At 37.2% G+C, this 18,224-nt stretch overlaps 1 protein-coding gene across 1 annotated transcript in view; it reads right to left on the bottom strand.

The window, feature by feature from the left end:
- Positions 1-18,224, bottom strand: part of Chc (clathrin heavy chain) — a 496,589-nt gene that overhangs the window by 337,967 nt on the left and 140,398 nt on the right. The window contains exon 7 of the mRNA XM_090369802.1: positions 5,973-6,146. Within this exon, the coding sequence (XP_090225928.1) occupies positions 5,973-6,146 (174 nt within the window). The remainder of the gene's footprint in view (positions 1-5,972; positions 6,147-18,224) is intronic.

The raw sequence follows: 18,224 nt of genomic DNA on the forward strand, positions 1-18,224 counted from the left end.
TTTTATGGCTGATGCTGCATAAGCTCATACGCTTGCTTTCTTGCATCACATGCCACTATTACTACTAGTTTATTTTTATAATCTAATTAATATAAAATTAGATAAATTAATTAATTAATAATAATTTAATTCTGTCACTAGAAATGTTTATTTCCCACATTATAATGAAGTCATTTCGTCCTCAGATTTGAGAAAGTGGAGGAAAACCTACCTTACAGAGCTCATGTAATCTGCCCTTAAGCATTATATTTAGCATATGATGCAAGAAAGAAGCTTATACAGGGCCGACCGGGCTAGCCGGGTGGGTAAAGTGCCTGCCTGGCAACCAAAAGTTCACGGGTTCGAATCACGCCTCGGGTTTGGATCAAAGTACTGCAAAAACCTTTGGAGGTGCATTATGGCCACAGAAGCCGATGCGCCAACAACTACAAAAAAAAAAAAAAAAAAAACTTATACAGCATCAGCCAAAAAAAAAAAAACCTATCATTTCACCTCACCCATCAATACATTCCAAATGTGTCTAGTTCTTCCATGAATTTATTTAAACTATCAACCTCCACAACGACAGATAGAAGTTTGTTCCTGCAATCATCTACCCACTGGCTAAAGGCAAATTTCCACATCTATTTGACAACTGCCTTTCCTCAATTTCAGTTTATGCTTCCTAAGGATTGTAATCTGAGCAAGAATCTCATCAGCATTGGAGTCTGCTCAATCTTCAAGGCCTTATACACCTCAATTAGATTTCCTCACAGGTACCTACTCTCCAGATGCTGCAATTTGCAGAACTTAAGCCTTTCTTTATAAAAAGACCCCATTGTTCCCCCCACCATTCTTGTTGCCCTTCTCTGTACTCATTCCAGCAACTCAACATACTTCCTAAAATGAGGCTTCCAGACCTGTATGCAGTACTCAAGGCGTGGCATGACCACTGCCTTATACAAGGGGATATCATCTTCTCATCCCTGCTAGCAAAATTCCTATATATCATTGAAAAGACCCCATGACCTACTCCGGCAGCCTGTCAGCACTGACTGCACTTTCATTCTCCACTATCCTGAGTGCAACATCACCCAGTTGGTACATTTCTTTGAGGTTACTGTTACCCATATGCAGCACTTTGCATTTGTCAAAGTTAAAGTTCAGTTGCCACTTCTCAGCCCATCTACCCAAACTTTGACATTAAGCTTGATATACCTTCATCAATATCATTGATAAATATACAAAACAATGGGCCCAACACTGAACCCATGGGACACCACTAATAACATTAGTCCACAAAGACAAGTGTCCATTGATTACCACTCTGTACTCAACCATCCTTTTATCCATTAATGCCATACTGCTCTAATTTGCACAGTAGTCTTCCATGTGCAACAGTATCAAAAGGTTTCCTGAAATCTGAGATCAAAATTATTTTTTGCATTCAGTTCCTTTGTCACGAAGTCATAGTATACAATCAAATTGGTCAGACAACATTTCCCTTTAATAAACCCATGCTCTGTCCAAATTATTACTGCAGTCTTGTTTACATGATTCTGCAATGCTTCTTTAACTGGTGAATCAATTATTTTCCCTGGAACAGCAGTCAAACTTACAGATCTGTAATTACTCGTGTAACCCTTTGATTCCCCTTTGTGAAGTGGAGATACATTTGCACATTACCAGTCTGTTGGGACTTACCCTGTGTCCTAGGATGATCTCATAATTATGGCTAAGGGTTTGCTTACTTCCTCTGCCACCTCCTTGAATATAACTGGATAGATTCCATCCACCCCAGATGCCTTTCTTATGTTTAACTTCAACAATTTCTCCTCCACTTTACTCTCGGTTATTACAAAATCATTTAATCCCTGTTAGAGTTTGATAAACATCTGGCCCTCTCCACTTCCTTGAATAACTTATCTGTGAGTGTAGAGGCAAAATACTCATTTAGTTTGGCAGCTATTTGAGAATGATTATCTACAGTCAAATCACTGATATCAAGCAGACCAATCAGATTCATCCCCTTCCTTTTAGAGTTTATATAAGTAAGGAAGTCTTTGGTGTTTTTCTTTTCATCCTTTACCAAAGGTTTCTCATAATCTGTCTTCACTTGCCTAATCTCTTCTAAGTGGTAGATGACTCTCATCAACCAGTGCAATACCACCACTTTGCTTATTGGAGGCTTGAAGTGGTGGAACCCATGTTTAGTCTGTAGAGCTAAGTTCCGGTCAACCCTTCCCCATCTTTTCCATCATGCATTATGATTGATGACTTTTGAGGTTATGATGAACATAGAGGCGAGATCCAATATTCCTTACATTTCGAGGGTACAGCTCTAAAACTGTGTTCGCAGGCCGGCCACTTGTTAGTACCCCGGACCGAACCTATTGGTAACTCTATAAGGCTTCCGGATCAGCTAGTGTATAATCTTGCTACCTCTACTCTGCCAGATAGTGACTGGAGGGAGTCCGAGTAGTGTGCATGTGGGGAGCATTGTCTAGGCCACGTTATGTCAAGGATCTGGGTATATTCTTACCATGTGTACACCATATCCAAAAATTTCATTACTTCATACAGCATGTAGGTCCCACCCATTTTTTCTTACTATTGAATACACCATGAATTGTCAAACTAATAGAGCAAGCTTATCTGCGAAAAGATCTAAACCTCCCAAACACTTCCTAATTCATTTCATAAATATACATGGTCTCAATTATAATCTCAACGGTGTCCATTTCCACTTGCAGTCTGCCAAACCCCATGTATTTTTTCTGACAGAATGTCAGTTATCAGTTAATTCAACTACTGCTCATCTCAGATGCCCAAATTATTCGCTGTATGATTCCTTTCGCCTCAAAGGGGGTACTTGTGCATATGTCCGTTCTGATATTCCCTGTCAGAGACTTGGCAATTTGGAATCTCCTCTCTTTGATCTTCTCTGCCTTAAAATCTCTCCACCTCATTGTGTCAAATTCATCTGTTGTCTCTACCGTTCTCCCAACTCCACTAATCGCTTGGAGCTCTCTGACTTCCTCTCTTTGCAACTTGACTTTCTCCAGTCCAACTTTCCTAACAGTGAGGTAATTTTCCTTGGTGATTTTAATGTTCACAACTCCAGCTGGCTTCTGTTTTCTAGTCACACCGACCCGGCTGGTCGAGATGCTGAGGCTTTTGCAATTACTAATGACCTTGCACAGATTGTTCATTTACCTACAAGAATACCGGACAATCCCAATCATACAGCCAATACGGTTGATCTTTTTCTCACAAACAATCTTTCTAAGTACACGGTCGAAGTGACAGGTCCTTTAGGCACTTTAGATCACAACCGGTGATTGTCTCTTCTCCAATGGAACCTTTATCACATGGCTATTCCCAACCTCGTGTTGTTTGGCATTATAAGAATGCAAAATGGGATGACCTGCAAGACTTTTCTTCTTTTCCTTGGTCGGATTACTGTTTCAAATCTTCTGATGTCAACGTTTGCTCAGATTGTGTTAGCGAAATTATTCTTGCAGGAATGGAATCCTTTATCCCACACTCCACTTTAAAATCGCGTTCTTTATCTAAACCTTGGTTTTCCAATAAATGTGCTAAGGCTGTTCAAGAGAAGAATGTTGCCTATTTAAGTGGCTTGTTTCCAATTCATCAGTTTCATTTTCTGCCTACACGAAAGCTCGCAACAATTTTAAAGCAGTTATTAACCAGTCCAAACTAGAGTTTGAACAGGCTAAGAGTAGAAAACTTGTTTCTTGCCCTAATGGTAGCCGAGTATTGTGGTCTCTTGCCAAAGCTATTGGCCGCAACTTTTGCCCATCTCTGCTTCCACCTTTGTCCAAACCAGATGGTTCTGTTGTCACTTCAGCTAAGGATAAAGCTGACCTACTAGCATCCCATTTTTCTTCCAACTCGTGTATTAATGATATTGGTAAAACACCTCCCACCATTCCCAACACACTCCATTCAATGCCTCCTGTGGTCTTCTGTCAAAAGGATTTTGACAAATCTTGATGCTAAGAAAGCTCCAGGTCCTGATGGTATTTCTCCACTTGTTCTCAAAACCTGCTCTTAAACTTACTCGTATTCTTTGCTGCCTTTTTTCACTTTCTTATTCTAAAGATGTTTTTCCTTCTGCTTGGAAATTTGTCCAAATTCCTCCCATCCAATTATCGTCCCATTGCAATTACTTCTACTCTTTCTAAAGTAATAGAGAAATCAATTAACCGCCAACTCTTAAACTACCTAAAAACCTTCCGTCTGATCAACCATTGCCAGTATGGATTCCGTCAGTGTCGATCCTCTGGTGATATTCTGGCTTATGTTACCCATTTATGGACTAATTCAATGGAAAGGTTCGGTGAAACACAAGTAGTTGCTCTTCACATCTCAAAGGCTTTCGATCGTGTTTGGCATAAAGGTCTTCTAAACAAACTTCCATCTTATGGTTTGCCAACTGTTTTTAGTAATTGGTTATCCAGTTTTCTCTCTGATTGCTCACTGAGGGTGATGGTAGATGGCTCTCTCTGTCTTCTAACTTCTCCACTAATGCCGGTGTCCCCCAAGGTTTTGTTCTTTCCCCCACTCTTTTCCTCTTGTATATTAATGACCTTCCGCCATTGACTGGAAATCCTATCCATAGTTTTGCCGATGATAGCACATTGCATTCCACTTTCCATTTTGAGAAACCTTGTCCTGCTCAATCAACCTCAACTTCTCAAAAATCTGCTACCAATTTCTTAAATGCCGATCTTCAGGTAATTCTCCAGTGGGGCAAAGACAACTTAGTTGATTTCAACCCTTCTAAAACTCAGTCTTGTCTTATATCTCGCAAAAAGGATTCTTCTGCCCCTATGCTTATCTTTAGTGACACTCCGATTTCTAGGCAAAATGATATATATCTTTTGGGGATTACCCTGACTTCTAAACTCTTGGCACAAGTACATTACAAATATTGCTTCTTCTGCATCTGAAAAAACTTGGTTTTCTCTTTCGCTCTCGGCGTTACTTTTCTTCCAAACAGCTGCTCACTCTGTATAAATCGCAAATCCGCCCTGCCATGGAATATTGTTCCCACAACTGGGGTGGTGCCCCCAAAACCTCTCTCATGCTTCATGATTCCAATCAGAAGAGGGCAGTTAGGTTAATTAATGACTCATCTCTAACAGTCTCTCCACTCGCTGTCTCACAGATGTACTGTTTCTGATGCATGCCTCTTCTACAGATACTTCCATGGGCACTGTTCTTCTGAATTGGCTTCTATAATTCCCGCTCTCTCTTACAAAACAATCCGAACACATGCTGCCACCAGTCAACATCCATTTACTGTCCAACTTCAAACTCACAGAACCAACTTTTCATCTTCCTCGTTTATTCATTCAACTGCTGTTTTCTGGAACAACCTTCCTTCATATGTATTTCCTGAAAATTACAGTCTACAGAAGTTCAAGTCCAATGTCAACAAATATCTTCTTTCGTCTCCTCAACCTCCAACCCAAGCACGGTACTCTGAGTACTATAGGTTCTAACACCTATCATGTTTGGGGTTTACATTAAAAAAAAAAAAAAACTTCATTTGTGATTTGATTACAGACTAGCTTATAGACTACCATAGTTAGATTACAATAGTTGTCTGGGTTCATCTCCTGGCTTCTATGGTGGGTTATAGACATGCATCATACTCACTATTTTGGTATGCTTGCCAGAGTGGCGATACATACAATGCTTAATGATCTCTTTAATATTTTTATGTTATTCACAACTGACAAGGGAACTCAAGTTATCTAAATTATGTCTCCCAATTTAGTATAGCATATTAATTTCACAAAAATTTATATGGATTTAAAAAAATTCTCTGGAAAACATTAAACATATGACATTTGTAATATGGGATGAAAATGCTTTAAGCAGAGATGATACATTTGACAGTTTTGTAAACTTTTCAAAACGACAACATACTGTAGTTAGAAAGTATAAAATGGTAAACTTACCTGTCCCTTCCTGTTTACTCCAATTATGCCAGCACTAGCATCATGAGAAGCTGTGACAAATATTGTATCAGCACTAATGCGATTCATATAGATACAAGTTGCACTTTCAATGTCATAAAGGTGGATGTAGCCATATTTTGTAATAAGATAGATAACATCATGCTTCGAGCTAACCTATTAAAAAAGGTAAAATTTATTCTGTCTATTACCATTCCAAATAAAAAGGATTTCTAAATGCAAATTGAATGATAACTAACTTAACCTAATAAAAATTTTAATCCTCAAGATATGCATTTTCTGTAGTGACATTTAAGGAGGGAGATATATTTATTAGTCAACCACAGAGAATATAGGAGGCTTATGAGCTAGATGTTGCCTTCAAAAGAATTTAAATAGTCGATGGAAATTTTTCTTTTAACAGAAGTGATTTTATAATTTTATTACATTAATATCTAATAAATATATAGAACCATAATATCACATTCTTAACTGTGCAGGACTATATTGCATCTCAATTTTTGTGGCTAGTAGTATTAAGCTGCCTGGTCAATGAAATGGTCTAATACTACAAGCCATGCTTCAATCATGAGCTGCCTTAGCACTACACTTCTTTCAAACAAAGGCATCACCAAAACTTCATCTGACATTAATTTTAGAAAACTGATATAACAGCCTTTTATAAACTTTAATATTCCTCATCAGATAGCAGTCAGTCATACAACAATTCCACGACAAAATAGGGTAAATAAGTCATGTAATGTAAGCTGCCATGCAATATATGAAGGTAGAAATTTAAAAATATACCTACATATACTGCATGGCAGCTTATGTTAAATGACTTCTTTAGCCTATTCCATCAGCATTGAACAACAGTTCAAGGCTGATGGAACAAAACTAAAGTAACAGATTTGTTACTTTAGTTTTTTTCAAAAGGGTGGGAAAAAAAGTAGAACCACTTCTTAACTATCTGAATTCGCAAAAATGAGAACGGCATAAAAATTTAAAAAGGCACAGTTGATAGACACACTAAGGTTTTGCTATTAATAATTAGCTCACATAACTTGTTCATTTACCTAATAAAATACCACACAATTCTGATTAGAATCAGACACCTAACATTTCTGAACTTGTCCTCACAAGCAATCCTTGAAAGTGCACAACACTTGCTGTCTTCTAGGTGCCTCTTATCATGGGATAACCCAAAATACAACAAATCAGAATAAAAACACACTGAAATAGTGCAAAAACACTGACACCTGAAAATGCCAATTTATTAGTAATGGCCATGTGATGCAAGGAAGCCTATGGCTTATGCTGCACCAGCCAAAAAAATAAAATAAAATAACAAAAAATAAATAAAATAAGATAAAATATAAGAATAAAAAATTTTAAAAATAATAATTAATAAGCAAAAAGGAAATAGACAATCTATACATTTCCCTCCTCCTGTAGGTAATTATCCAGGTGACCTCTGAATCTCCCCAAACTGTCAGCCTTTACCATCCATGTAGATAACTTGTTCCAGTAATTTAATTCACTGGCTAAAATAAAACTTCTTGCAACCCAGTCTCTAAACATCTCCCCCTGCCTCTGTAACTTGAAATTCTGGCTCCTTATTCTAGAATCCTTTATAACAGTGAAACTTTCATCCTCATTCATTTTGCTTATCCCTCTCAGAGCCTTAAGGTGCCTAGTTATAGGCTCTGCAACACACATATTCAAAGTCCTTTCTAATTTGGACACCCTTTTGCCGATCTCACCAAGCAAGTTACCCATCTTTGGACCTTTCAAGAAGTACAATGTCTTTCTGTAGGTGCAGCCGCACGTCCATTACATTAGGGTCCAATCTGGTTTGTCCTTCTCTTCTTTGCATTTATATATGTGAAGAATTCCTTATTCTCCCTCTTTGCCAGCGATTTCTCATAATCTACCTTTGCCAGCCTAACCTTTTCTGTGGCACTATTACAGATCAATCTGTAGGTGTTATAGGCTTCAGTACTTTTTATTGCTCTAACCTTTCCATGCAGTCTTTTTCTGGTCATGTAATCTGGCAGCTTCAGTATTCATCCAACTTGAAGTATTTTTTTTAATGGTATATAAGCATTCGAGGTTTCTGTGATTGTTTGAAAGGTATACCATAATTCGATTGTATTTGCTCTCTGTGAGATATCTACCCAGTTAATAGAGGCCATGTAGCATCTTAAGCCATCGTAATTTCCTTTCCTGAAATCATAACCCATTCCTTTGCCTCTAACTACTGCTATCTTTCTTCATCGTCCACCGTAGAACTCCATGATCACTTCCTGCTACTGGTTCCTGTACTGTCAGCCCTATTATGCCATTTGGTTCATGGATTAGGTCTACAGTATTCTTTTCCCTAGTCCTTTCCCTGAAGTGTTGATACAAGTAGCAATCTAGTTGATTTAAAAATTTAGTCTCTCATGTGGAATTTCCTTCCCATTTGCTCCAATCAATTAGACGCAAATTAAAATCACCCATAATAAGACATTCAAGCTTACTTGCCCATTACATTTGCATGTAGAGGCTCTCATCATAATCTTCACAATCACCTGGCCTGTAGTTTACTACCACTCTCATTATACCTTTGCTTCCATATACTAGCATGCAAAACGTCTGAATCCGGAAAAGCTTTCATCGCACTCAGGCTGCTTTGATAAGAAGCATGACCCCACTCCCTTCTATCTTCCCTATCCTTTTTAAATACATTACAGCCAGGCCTCGCATAACGCAATTTTCAGTTAATGCTATTTGAAAAATTATACCACTTTTCACTTTACATGATGCAAATTTCCAGTTAACGCGATTTTTTTTTTTTTTTTTTATGTGATAGTTGAAAAAGATTAAAATTGCACGTTAAGCTTACCGCAAGTCGTACGGTCAATAAACAAACGTTTTCCTGCTTGCCCCCCCTCAGTGTGTTCCATGAACCATCGGAAGAAGACGTGTTACTTGTTTGTCTCCTGCTAATAAAGTCAATGCACACTTGCATAAAAATTCAAATTTTTAAATGAGCCAGATGAAAGAAAATGTTACCACGAAGGAGATAACAGTAAAATTAGATGAAATCTTTCGTATTGCAGAGAACCTCAAACAAAAGGTTTGAGGTTTTCTGCGATATTTATTTCGCCAGGGCCCAGAGAAGATTGTTGTCGGCTATCAGAAATTGATTGATGAAAAGAGAAGGTCAACACTGTTCAAATATGTCCGCAACAGTAATTTCTTCATTGTGTATTTTATGTCAGAGGTTCCCAAACTTTCTCGGTTCACAGCGAAATACCTAACAGTTCCATTTAGTAGTTAGGTCCAAACAACTTAATAAGAAATGCTGAAACTGTGAACTACCTCAAGCTAGTAGTTTGCGTGGTGTCCGACAGATGTCGAGTATCGCTGTGTTTCCCTCGAAAACTTAAAATATTCCACGGCGCGCAGTTTGGGAACCGCTGTTTTATGCAATAAACATTTAATTCCATAATTAATTTTCATTATCTTTTACATTGTATATATTTAAAAAGTTATTTTAAAGGTATTTTTAAAATTTTTTATGGACATTCCAGAAGGTCAAGGACCAATTATAATTTTTCCTATTGATTATATTCGATTAACGCATTTCCGTTTTGCACGATGCGCTCGTGGGATGAATTAATCGCGTTAATCGAGGCCAGCCTGTATACATACCGTACTGAAACTCATCACCCCTTTCTCCAGGTGTCACCATGTTTCCAGTCAGCATTATTTGTCCTAACCAGTAGTTCGAATGCACTCATTTTATTCATGACACTTCTGACATTACTAAATAATTAGGACTTAGTGTTCTTGTATAGTTAACTACCCTGAAACACCCCTTAAAGTTATTTAAGCTCGCTTCCCTGGTGCTGCCTGCTCATTTGAAATGTTTCTGCCCTCAGAACATCTTGCTACTATGTTCTGTTGCAGTAACAAACAAGAACTCTTGAGTTATGTGCGTTACTTTGACTAATATTATAAGATAAACGTGTAACTATATCACCCTTATTACCCCCAACCAGTAGTTTGCCTGAACTTTTAAGGTAGCCTCAATAATAGTGGCAAAAAATCTTGCAACCATCTTTAAATGTATCCCATCTCTACAAAACAAATTCCTTCTACCTACAAGTGCAGACCAAGCTGATCAAAATTGTCAATTGACATAGTGAAATATTAAAAAGCCAAATGGTCAAATTCCACAGAAATGGCAATTAAATTGTCCATGACAATCTTTCATTTGTCCCAACTTATGAAAGAGTTCCATTAAAAATTACCTTGCATCAGGGTCCACATATATGATACACCACCGGATAAATACCTTGCAGAGATCCCCAGAAACATCTCACCTTCTGTGAAAATGCACAGTATGGCAGGGAATCATAATGAAAACTTGTATGTATAACCAATATTATAATCTTTATTGGTATGATAGACAAAATCCCATCACAGCAAGTGAATCTGCACTCTGACCAGAAAAAAAGTCAGAATGTGAAGAACAGTTGGCTGATCAAAAAATAACTTCTCTTAAGTAAATCAGGATGCCTCTATGAAAGAATGGAGTTTGATTATACAGCCTCTAAAAAAGAGCTGGGAATCTCTCTCTCTCTCTCTCTCTCTCTCTCTCTCTCTCTCTCTCTCTATATATATATATATATATATATATATATATATATATATATATATCTCAAAATGGCAGTTTTGAGATCACCAGCTATAACATCAGTTATCCTAGCTTTTCTAGTGGTCAGGTTAACTCAAATTTTTGCATGTGCACTACATTTTAGAATGAAACTGGACATGCTGCACCCAGGTACCAGACTGTGAGGGACTCTTTCTCATTAAAGTTTTGCACATTTCTATTACTGAATAAAAATTATGCTTTATATGTCATTTGTTAGGAAGTTTAAAAGAACCACAAACAATTCAAAGAAATTATTCCTTGGGGAAAATTTACCCTTCACCAATAGGAGACAGGATTGCCTTATTGATAATATCAGGAATCATCTAAGTATTACTGTAATTAAAAATGAATGATTTCATATATATAATTTTGAGTGTTTTTAAACATTACTTGTAATTTTCATTTTCAAATAAAATTTGTTCTCTTTTTAAATTGTGAATAAGAAATTGCAGGTGGAAACGTTCTTTTATACTGTATATAGTGACATAATTTTGTGTTATATAATTTTATTTCCTAATACATATATGCTTGTATAAAACATCTAAAATGTTTTATAAAATGAAATTTTTATTGACAATATAAAATAAAACCTGTGAAAATATTTTATCAAACAGACGGGAGGAAAGATATATATATTCCACCCTTAGTTTTTATTAAAAACCTAAAATTTTGATATACGACTGGATAAATACCAAAAAGAGTCTTCAATAATTTCATTTTAAAACCAAAAAAGTTATTAATCACCCTGTCAAAAAAAGTCTAAATTTTTTATGATACTGCAAACAAGCAGTAGTAGTTTCTACCCTCAGTTGTTATTATTTGGTTTTTAGGAGCATTAGCAACTAAGGCCATATTGCTCCGGGGATATGCGGTGGTCATTCCCTGACCTTTCCGCATCCTCCGTATTTGGTAGTCACGGGCTCCAACCCCGGTCTAATCAAGAAGCATGTGCTACGCACTGCTGCTCCTGCCCACCTGGCTACGAAGGCGCCTCTACCCTCAAGTACTAACTATACTAGAAAAATCAAAAACCTGATTTTCTACCCTAGTTTTGGTGGAATCAAAGTACAGTATTTCAGTTCCCAAATGATAATACATACAAGTTAGCCTTAAGATCTTGAATTTATCACCTAATCATAACTAATAAAATTCATCAAAAAAAAAAAAAAACTTCCCATCAAGAATTATATGAATTATTAATAACAGATATTTCACCTAACAATACAATCATTTAGTATCAGTAGTGACAAATAATGTAGCGAAGCTAGATTATACAGAATCAAGTCTATAAAATATAAAAAAGCCACCTACCTCATTACTATATATATCCAATCTTAACATCTAAACTTCCTTAAATTTATTCAAACTACCCACCTTCTACAACATCAGATGGATGTTTGAACCAATACTCAATTACTCTCTGGCTGAAAACAAATTTTCAACCATCTATCCAGCAATCACCATGGTCCCCTTATGGATCATCCGTGAAAGACTAAAGGACGTCATCATTAATTTACACAATCCATTTAAAGATGGTTTTGCAGATGGCACTATTTTCAAAAACTGAAGTCTTTGGTAAAGGTAGTACCTTCCCACTCACCCTTTTCTGCCACTGACTGATCTTTTTGCCCTTCTCTGCACCCATTCCAACAGAACAACATTGTTCTGTTGGAATGGGTGAAGCAATAATTACCTGTCTCCTGCTGGCAAAATTCCTGCATTTCACTGAGAGAACCCCATGAACTGTTCTAGCAGTCTCAGCTGCTCAGAGAACTACAAGTCTGACTGCACAGTATAATCTCCCCTTAAATCTTTGTTATCCACTATCTTGGCAAATCTTGCCAAAGTATGTTATTCTGGGATTATTACTAAACGACTTCCCAGCCTATTAGCTTAATTTCCCCGGTATTGTTGCATCAGAATACCGTGATTGCTGTTATTAATCACCCATCCAAACTATGTATCAGCAACATTAAATTTCAACATAAAACTAGAAATACTTTCATCAATATCATTAACAAGTACTGAGGTTATGAAAACATTAAGGGGACCCCAAGCATTGAACCCCAAGGGGCTCCACTAATATCATTAAGAGAAGTGAGCATCACTTTATTCAGCAGTAACCTGCCCCTGATACAATTTTCACAGCAGTCTTCAGTTTCTTCACATTCCTAGCCAAAAATTTCATAATCTGCTTTAGCTTGCCTACCCCACCCCTTAGTGAGTCGACTGCAGTGTAGTTTATAGCTAATGTAGGCTTCTATGTTCCCTTACAATTTATAATCATTCTTTGCATCTCTTCCATCATGCAGTATAATTGATGACTTGAGGTTATGATGAACATCATGGCAAGATCCAATCTTCCTTACATTTCGAGGATACAGCTCTAAAATGGTGTTTGCAGGCCGGCCGCTAGTTAGTACACTGGCCCGAACCTATTGGTAACTCTTTATGAGGCTTCCAGATCAGCTAGTGTATAATCTTGCTACCTCTACTCTCCAGATAGTGACTGCAGAGAGTCCGAGTAGTGTGTATGCGGGGAGCATTGTCGAGGCCACGTTATGTCAAGGATCTGGGTATATTCTTACCATGTGTACACCATATCCAAAAATTTCATTACTTCATACAGCATGTCCCCCCCCACACTTTTTCTTACTATTGAATACACCATGAATTGTGAAACTAATAGAGTAAGCTCATCTGCGAAAAGATCTAAACTTCCCAAACACTTCCTGCTTCACTTCACAAATATACGTGATCTCAATTCTAATCTCAACAATGTCCATTTCCACTTTCAGTCTGCCAAACACCGTTTACTTTTTCTGACAGAATCTCAGTTATCAGTTGATTCAACTACTGCTCATCTCAGTTGCCCAAATTATTCGCTGTATGATTCCTTTCACATCAAAGGTGGTATTTGTGCATATGTCCGTTTCGATATTCCCTGAGGTAATTTGTAATCTCCTCTTTTCAATCTTATCTGGCTTAAAATCTCTTCCTCATTGTATCAAATTCATCTGTTGTCTCTACCGTTCTCCCAACTCCACTAATCACTTGGAGCTTTGACTTCCTCTCTTTGCAACTTGACTTTCCCCAGTCCAACTTTCCTAACAGTGAGGCAATTTTCCTTGGTGATTTTAATGTTCACAACTCCAGCTGGCTTCCATTTTCTAGTCACACCGACCCAGCTGGTTGAGATGCTGAGGCTTTTGCCATTACTAATGACCTCGCACAGATTGTTCATTTACCTTTAAGAATATCAGACAATCCTAACCATACAGCCAACACAACTGATCTTTTTCTCACACACACAACCCTTGTAAGTACATGGTCAAAGTGAGTGGTCCTTTAGGCACCTCAGATCACAACTTGGTGATTCTCTCTTTTCCAATGGAGCCTTTATCTCATGGCTATTCCCAACCTATTGTTGTTTGGCATTACAAGAATGCAAAATGGGATGACCTACAAGATTTTTTCTTTTCTTTGGTCGGATTACTGTTTCAAAACTTCTAATGTCAACATTAGCTCAGATTGTTCAGTAAAATTATTATTGTAGGAATGGAATCCTTTATTCCACACTCCACTTTAAAATCTTATCCTTTATTTAAACCTTGGTTTTCCAATAAATGTGCTAAGCTGTTCAAGAGAAGAACGTTGCATATTGTAAGTGGCTTGTTTCCAATTCTTCAGTTTCATTTTCTGCCTACACCAAAGCTCGCAACAATTATAAAGCAGTTATTAATCAGTCCAAACTAGATTTTGAACATGCTAAGAGAAAATTTGCTTCTTGCCCTAATTGTAGCCAAGCATTCTGGTCTCTTGCGAAAGCTATTGGCCGCAACTTTTGCCCAGCTCTGCTCCCACCTCCGTCAAAACCAGATGGTTCTGTTGTAACTTCAGCCAAGGATAAAACTTAACTGCTAGCATCCCATTTTTCTTCCAACTTGTGTATTAATGATCTTGGTAAAACACCTCCCACCATTCCCACTCCATTCAATGCATCCTGTGGACTTTCATCAAATGAGTGTCAAAAGGATTTTGAACAATCTTGATGCAAAGAAAGCTAGAGATACTGAGAGTATTTCTCCACTTGCTCTCAAAAACTGTGCTCCTAAACTTACTCCTGTTCTTTGCTGCACTTTCTTATTCCAAAGGTGTCTGCTTGGTAATTTGCTCATATCCAACCAGTTCCTAAAAAGGGTGACAAATCCCTTCCATCCAATTATCGTCTCATTGCAACTACTTCTACTCTTTCTAAAGTAAGGGAGAAATCAATTAACCACCAACTCTTAAACTAGCAAGAAACCTTCCGTGTGATCAACAATCGTCAGTATGGATTCTGTTGGTTTTGATCGATCCACTGGTGATATTCTGGTTTATATGTTACCCATTTATGGACAAATTCACTGGAAAAGTTTATTGAAACACAAGCAGTTTCTCTTGACACTTGAAAGGCATTCGATCATGTTTGGCATAAAGGTCTTCTAAACAAGCTTCCATCTTATGGTTTGCCAACTGTTTTTTTGTAATTGGTTATCCAGTTTTCTCACTGATTGCTCACTGAGGGTGAGGGTAAATGGCTCTGTCTTCTAACTTCTCCATTAATTCTGGTGTCTCCCAAGGTTCAGTTCTTTCCCCACTCTTTTCCTCTTGTATATTAATGATGTTCTTCCATTGACTGGAAATCCTATCCATAGTTTTGCCGATGATAGCACATTGCATTCCACTTTCCATTTTGATAAACCTTGTCCTGCACAATCAGCTTCAACTTCTCAAATATCAGCTACCAATTCTTTAAATGCTGATCTCTAGGTATGTCTCCAGTGGGGCAAAGACAACTTAGTTTTTTTTTTTTTTTTATGAAAACCCCAAACACGAAAGGTATCAAAACCTATAATACTTAGTACCGTGCATGGGTTAAAGGAGAAGTATGGGGGGGTGGGGGATGCCGGAAACTTTGCTCTAGAGACTAAACATGGGTTTCACCACTTCAAGCCTCCAATAAGCAAAGTGGTGGTATTTCACCGGTTGATGAAAGTCATCTACCACCTAAGATTTTTGATTTCAATCCTTCTAAAACTCTGTCTTGTCTTGTATCTCGCAAAAAGAATTCTTCTGCTCCTATGCATCCTTTGGTGACACTCCAATTTCTAGGCAAAATGATCTCTTTTGGAGATTACCCTGACTTCTAATCTCTTTTGTCACAAGCACATTACAAATATTGCTACCTCTGCATCTAGAAAACTTGGTTCTCTTTCGCTGTGTTACTTTTCTTCTAAACTGTACAAATCACAAATCTGCCCTACCATGGAATATTTTTCCCGCATCTGGGGTGGTGCCCCCAAAACCTCTCTCAGGCTTCCACTCAGAAGAGGGCAGCAGTTGGGTTAATTAATGACTCCTCTCTAACAAGTCTCTCCACTCGCTGTCTCAGACGTACTGTTTCTGCTGCATGCCTTTTCTACAGGTACTTCCATGGGCACTGTTCTTCTGAAATGGCTTTTATAATTCCCACCCTCTTTCAAAACAGTCTGAACATGTGCCACCACCAGCCAACATCCATTTACTGTCCAACTTCCAACTCACAGAACCAACTTTTCATCTTCCTCATTTATTCATTCAACTGCCGTTTTCTGGAACAACCTTCCTTCATACATATTTCCTGAAGATTAGTCTACAGAAGTTCAAGTCTAATGTCAACAAATATCTTCTTTCGTCTTCTCAACCTCAAACCCAAGCATGGTACTAAATACTATAGGTTCTAATACCTCTTTTTTTGGAGTTTTCATAAAAAAATAAATAAATAAAATTTTCTTTGGTACTATACAGATATTGCACCAAAAAAAAATGCACAGAATGATATACCTGCATAGTACAAGCAATAGGTATTCTTGAGAGCAGGATTTAGAAACATCAGCATTTGAATAATAGGAAGAAAGAGTGGAACCACACTGTACAAGAACCTAAATTGTTCAGGGGAGATTTTGTCTGACTATTCTAATCAGTTGCTATAGATCTTGTCTTGGAAACATTCTCAGCATGGTGTGTTATATTATAGCAATGCTAAATATGATCAGCACTAGATGGTTTCTATTCCTCTTTTCCTCAGTTAGGCTACTAATTTAAATTCCCTGATACAAAAACTAGCCTCTGATCAATTCATTGAAATTATTCTTGTATGGATGAAATTCTTTCATCTGCATTAAACCCTAAACTATATTTATGTAAACAAAGTTTTTCCAAAAAATGTCCTAAGTATGTTCAAGATAAGAATACATTGCAATTGGCCAAGTCTCTAGCTTCTCTGTCCAATGTTTGACTATTCGTTGCCATTTCTACCCCCCCCCCCCCACTTCCTTTGTTACAACCTGATGATTATAATCTTCATCTGAAAGTTGACATTAACATCCTACTCCCACACTCTTACAGTAACAATCTATATCCCCCCACAACCAACACTGATATATAGGTAGTTTAACTTTACAAGTTAATTCGTTCCTTGTGCGCACTCTTAAAGCGAGAGTTTATTTCCTATAGATAATGTTAAAAACAGGGATTACGTTCTCAATAACGAAATTTGACCATAGTGATAGTCAAATTTCATAGTTTATTCATAAACGATTTATTTATCCAAATAAACGAAAACAGCCTTTGACATCAAGCAAATTATAATAATAAAGAAATTATTCATGTCATACAAAACGTTTATTCTTCATCATCTGACTAATGAAGAATAATGAGATTCTGTTTGCTTATGATCTCATATTTTGTTTCCAATATTATTCCTCTTTGCTGTTTTTTATTACCATCACTTTCCGTAGTATTACTTTTGTTTTGGCATACTGTAAAGTATTAATAAGGGGGGATAAATCTGAAATAAGACAAGACAACAAAAATGAAGAGAAACAACCACTCTTGGTAAGCGTGGTAACTGCTTTATGTTATGTGAGTCAGTGAGACTCTTGTCTGCCTGAACAAAAAAATGCATGTACAGTAGTACATGTAGCTATACAATACTACAGTAGTGTATAGCTACATGTACTACTTATAGCTATGCATATGGCTTTAAAATGCCATATTTATGAATGTTTAGCATTTATTTGTTGCAATTAACGTCATATTTTCGATTTTGTTGATACTTGAAAAACAAAGAGAGCTCTTAAATCTGGGAACTCAAAGCAAAAACTGTTAAAACAGGAACTGTCTGTATATGACACCCTCACTTTGACAAGGTTAAAAAAAAAAAAATTTTAGAAAACTACAATTCAAATCCAATACATTCAAAGCTCCAGCTTCATCTCTGTCTAAAGCTTGCTACAGCTATAAAAGAATGTAATTGATAAATCAACTCAATTTTGAACAGGCTATAAGTAAGAAACTTGCAACTTGTCCAAATGTTTAGGCTATTAGTCACTGGCAAAAACTTCTATCCATCCATACTTCAGTCACATCTACTTCTACTGCATCCTCATGTTGGGGGGGGGGATAACCTTATTAACATCCTACATTTCCTTTAATTCCTCTATCAATGACCTTGATAAATCACT

This window comes from Mastigoproctus giganteus, chromosome 3 (assembly GCF_048544385.1).
Source record: "Mastigoproctus giganteus isolate SK-2022 chromosome 3, ASM4854438v1, whole genome shotgun sequence".
Taxonomy (NCBI): domain Eukaryota; kingdom Metazoa; phylum Arthropoda; class Arachnida; order Uropygi; family Thelyphonidae; genus Mastigoproctus; species Mastigoproctus giganteus.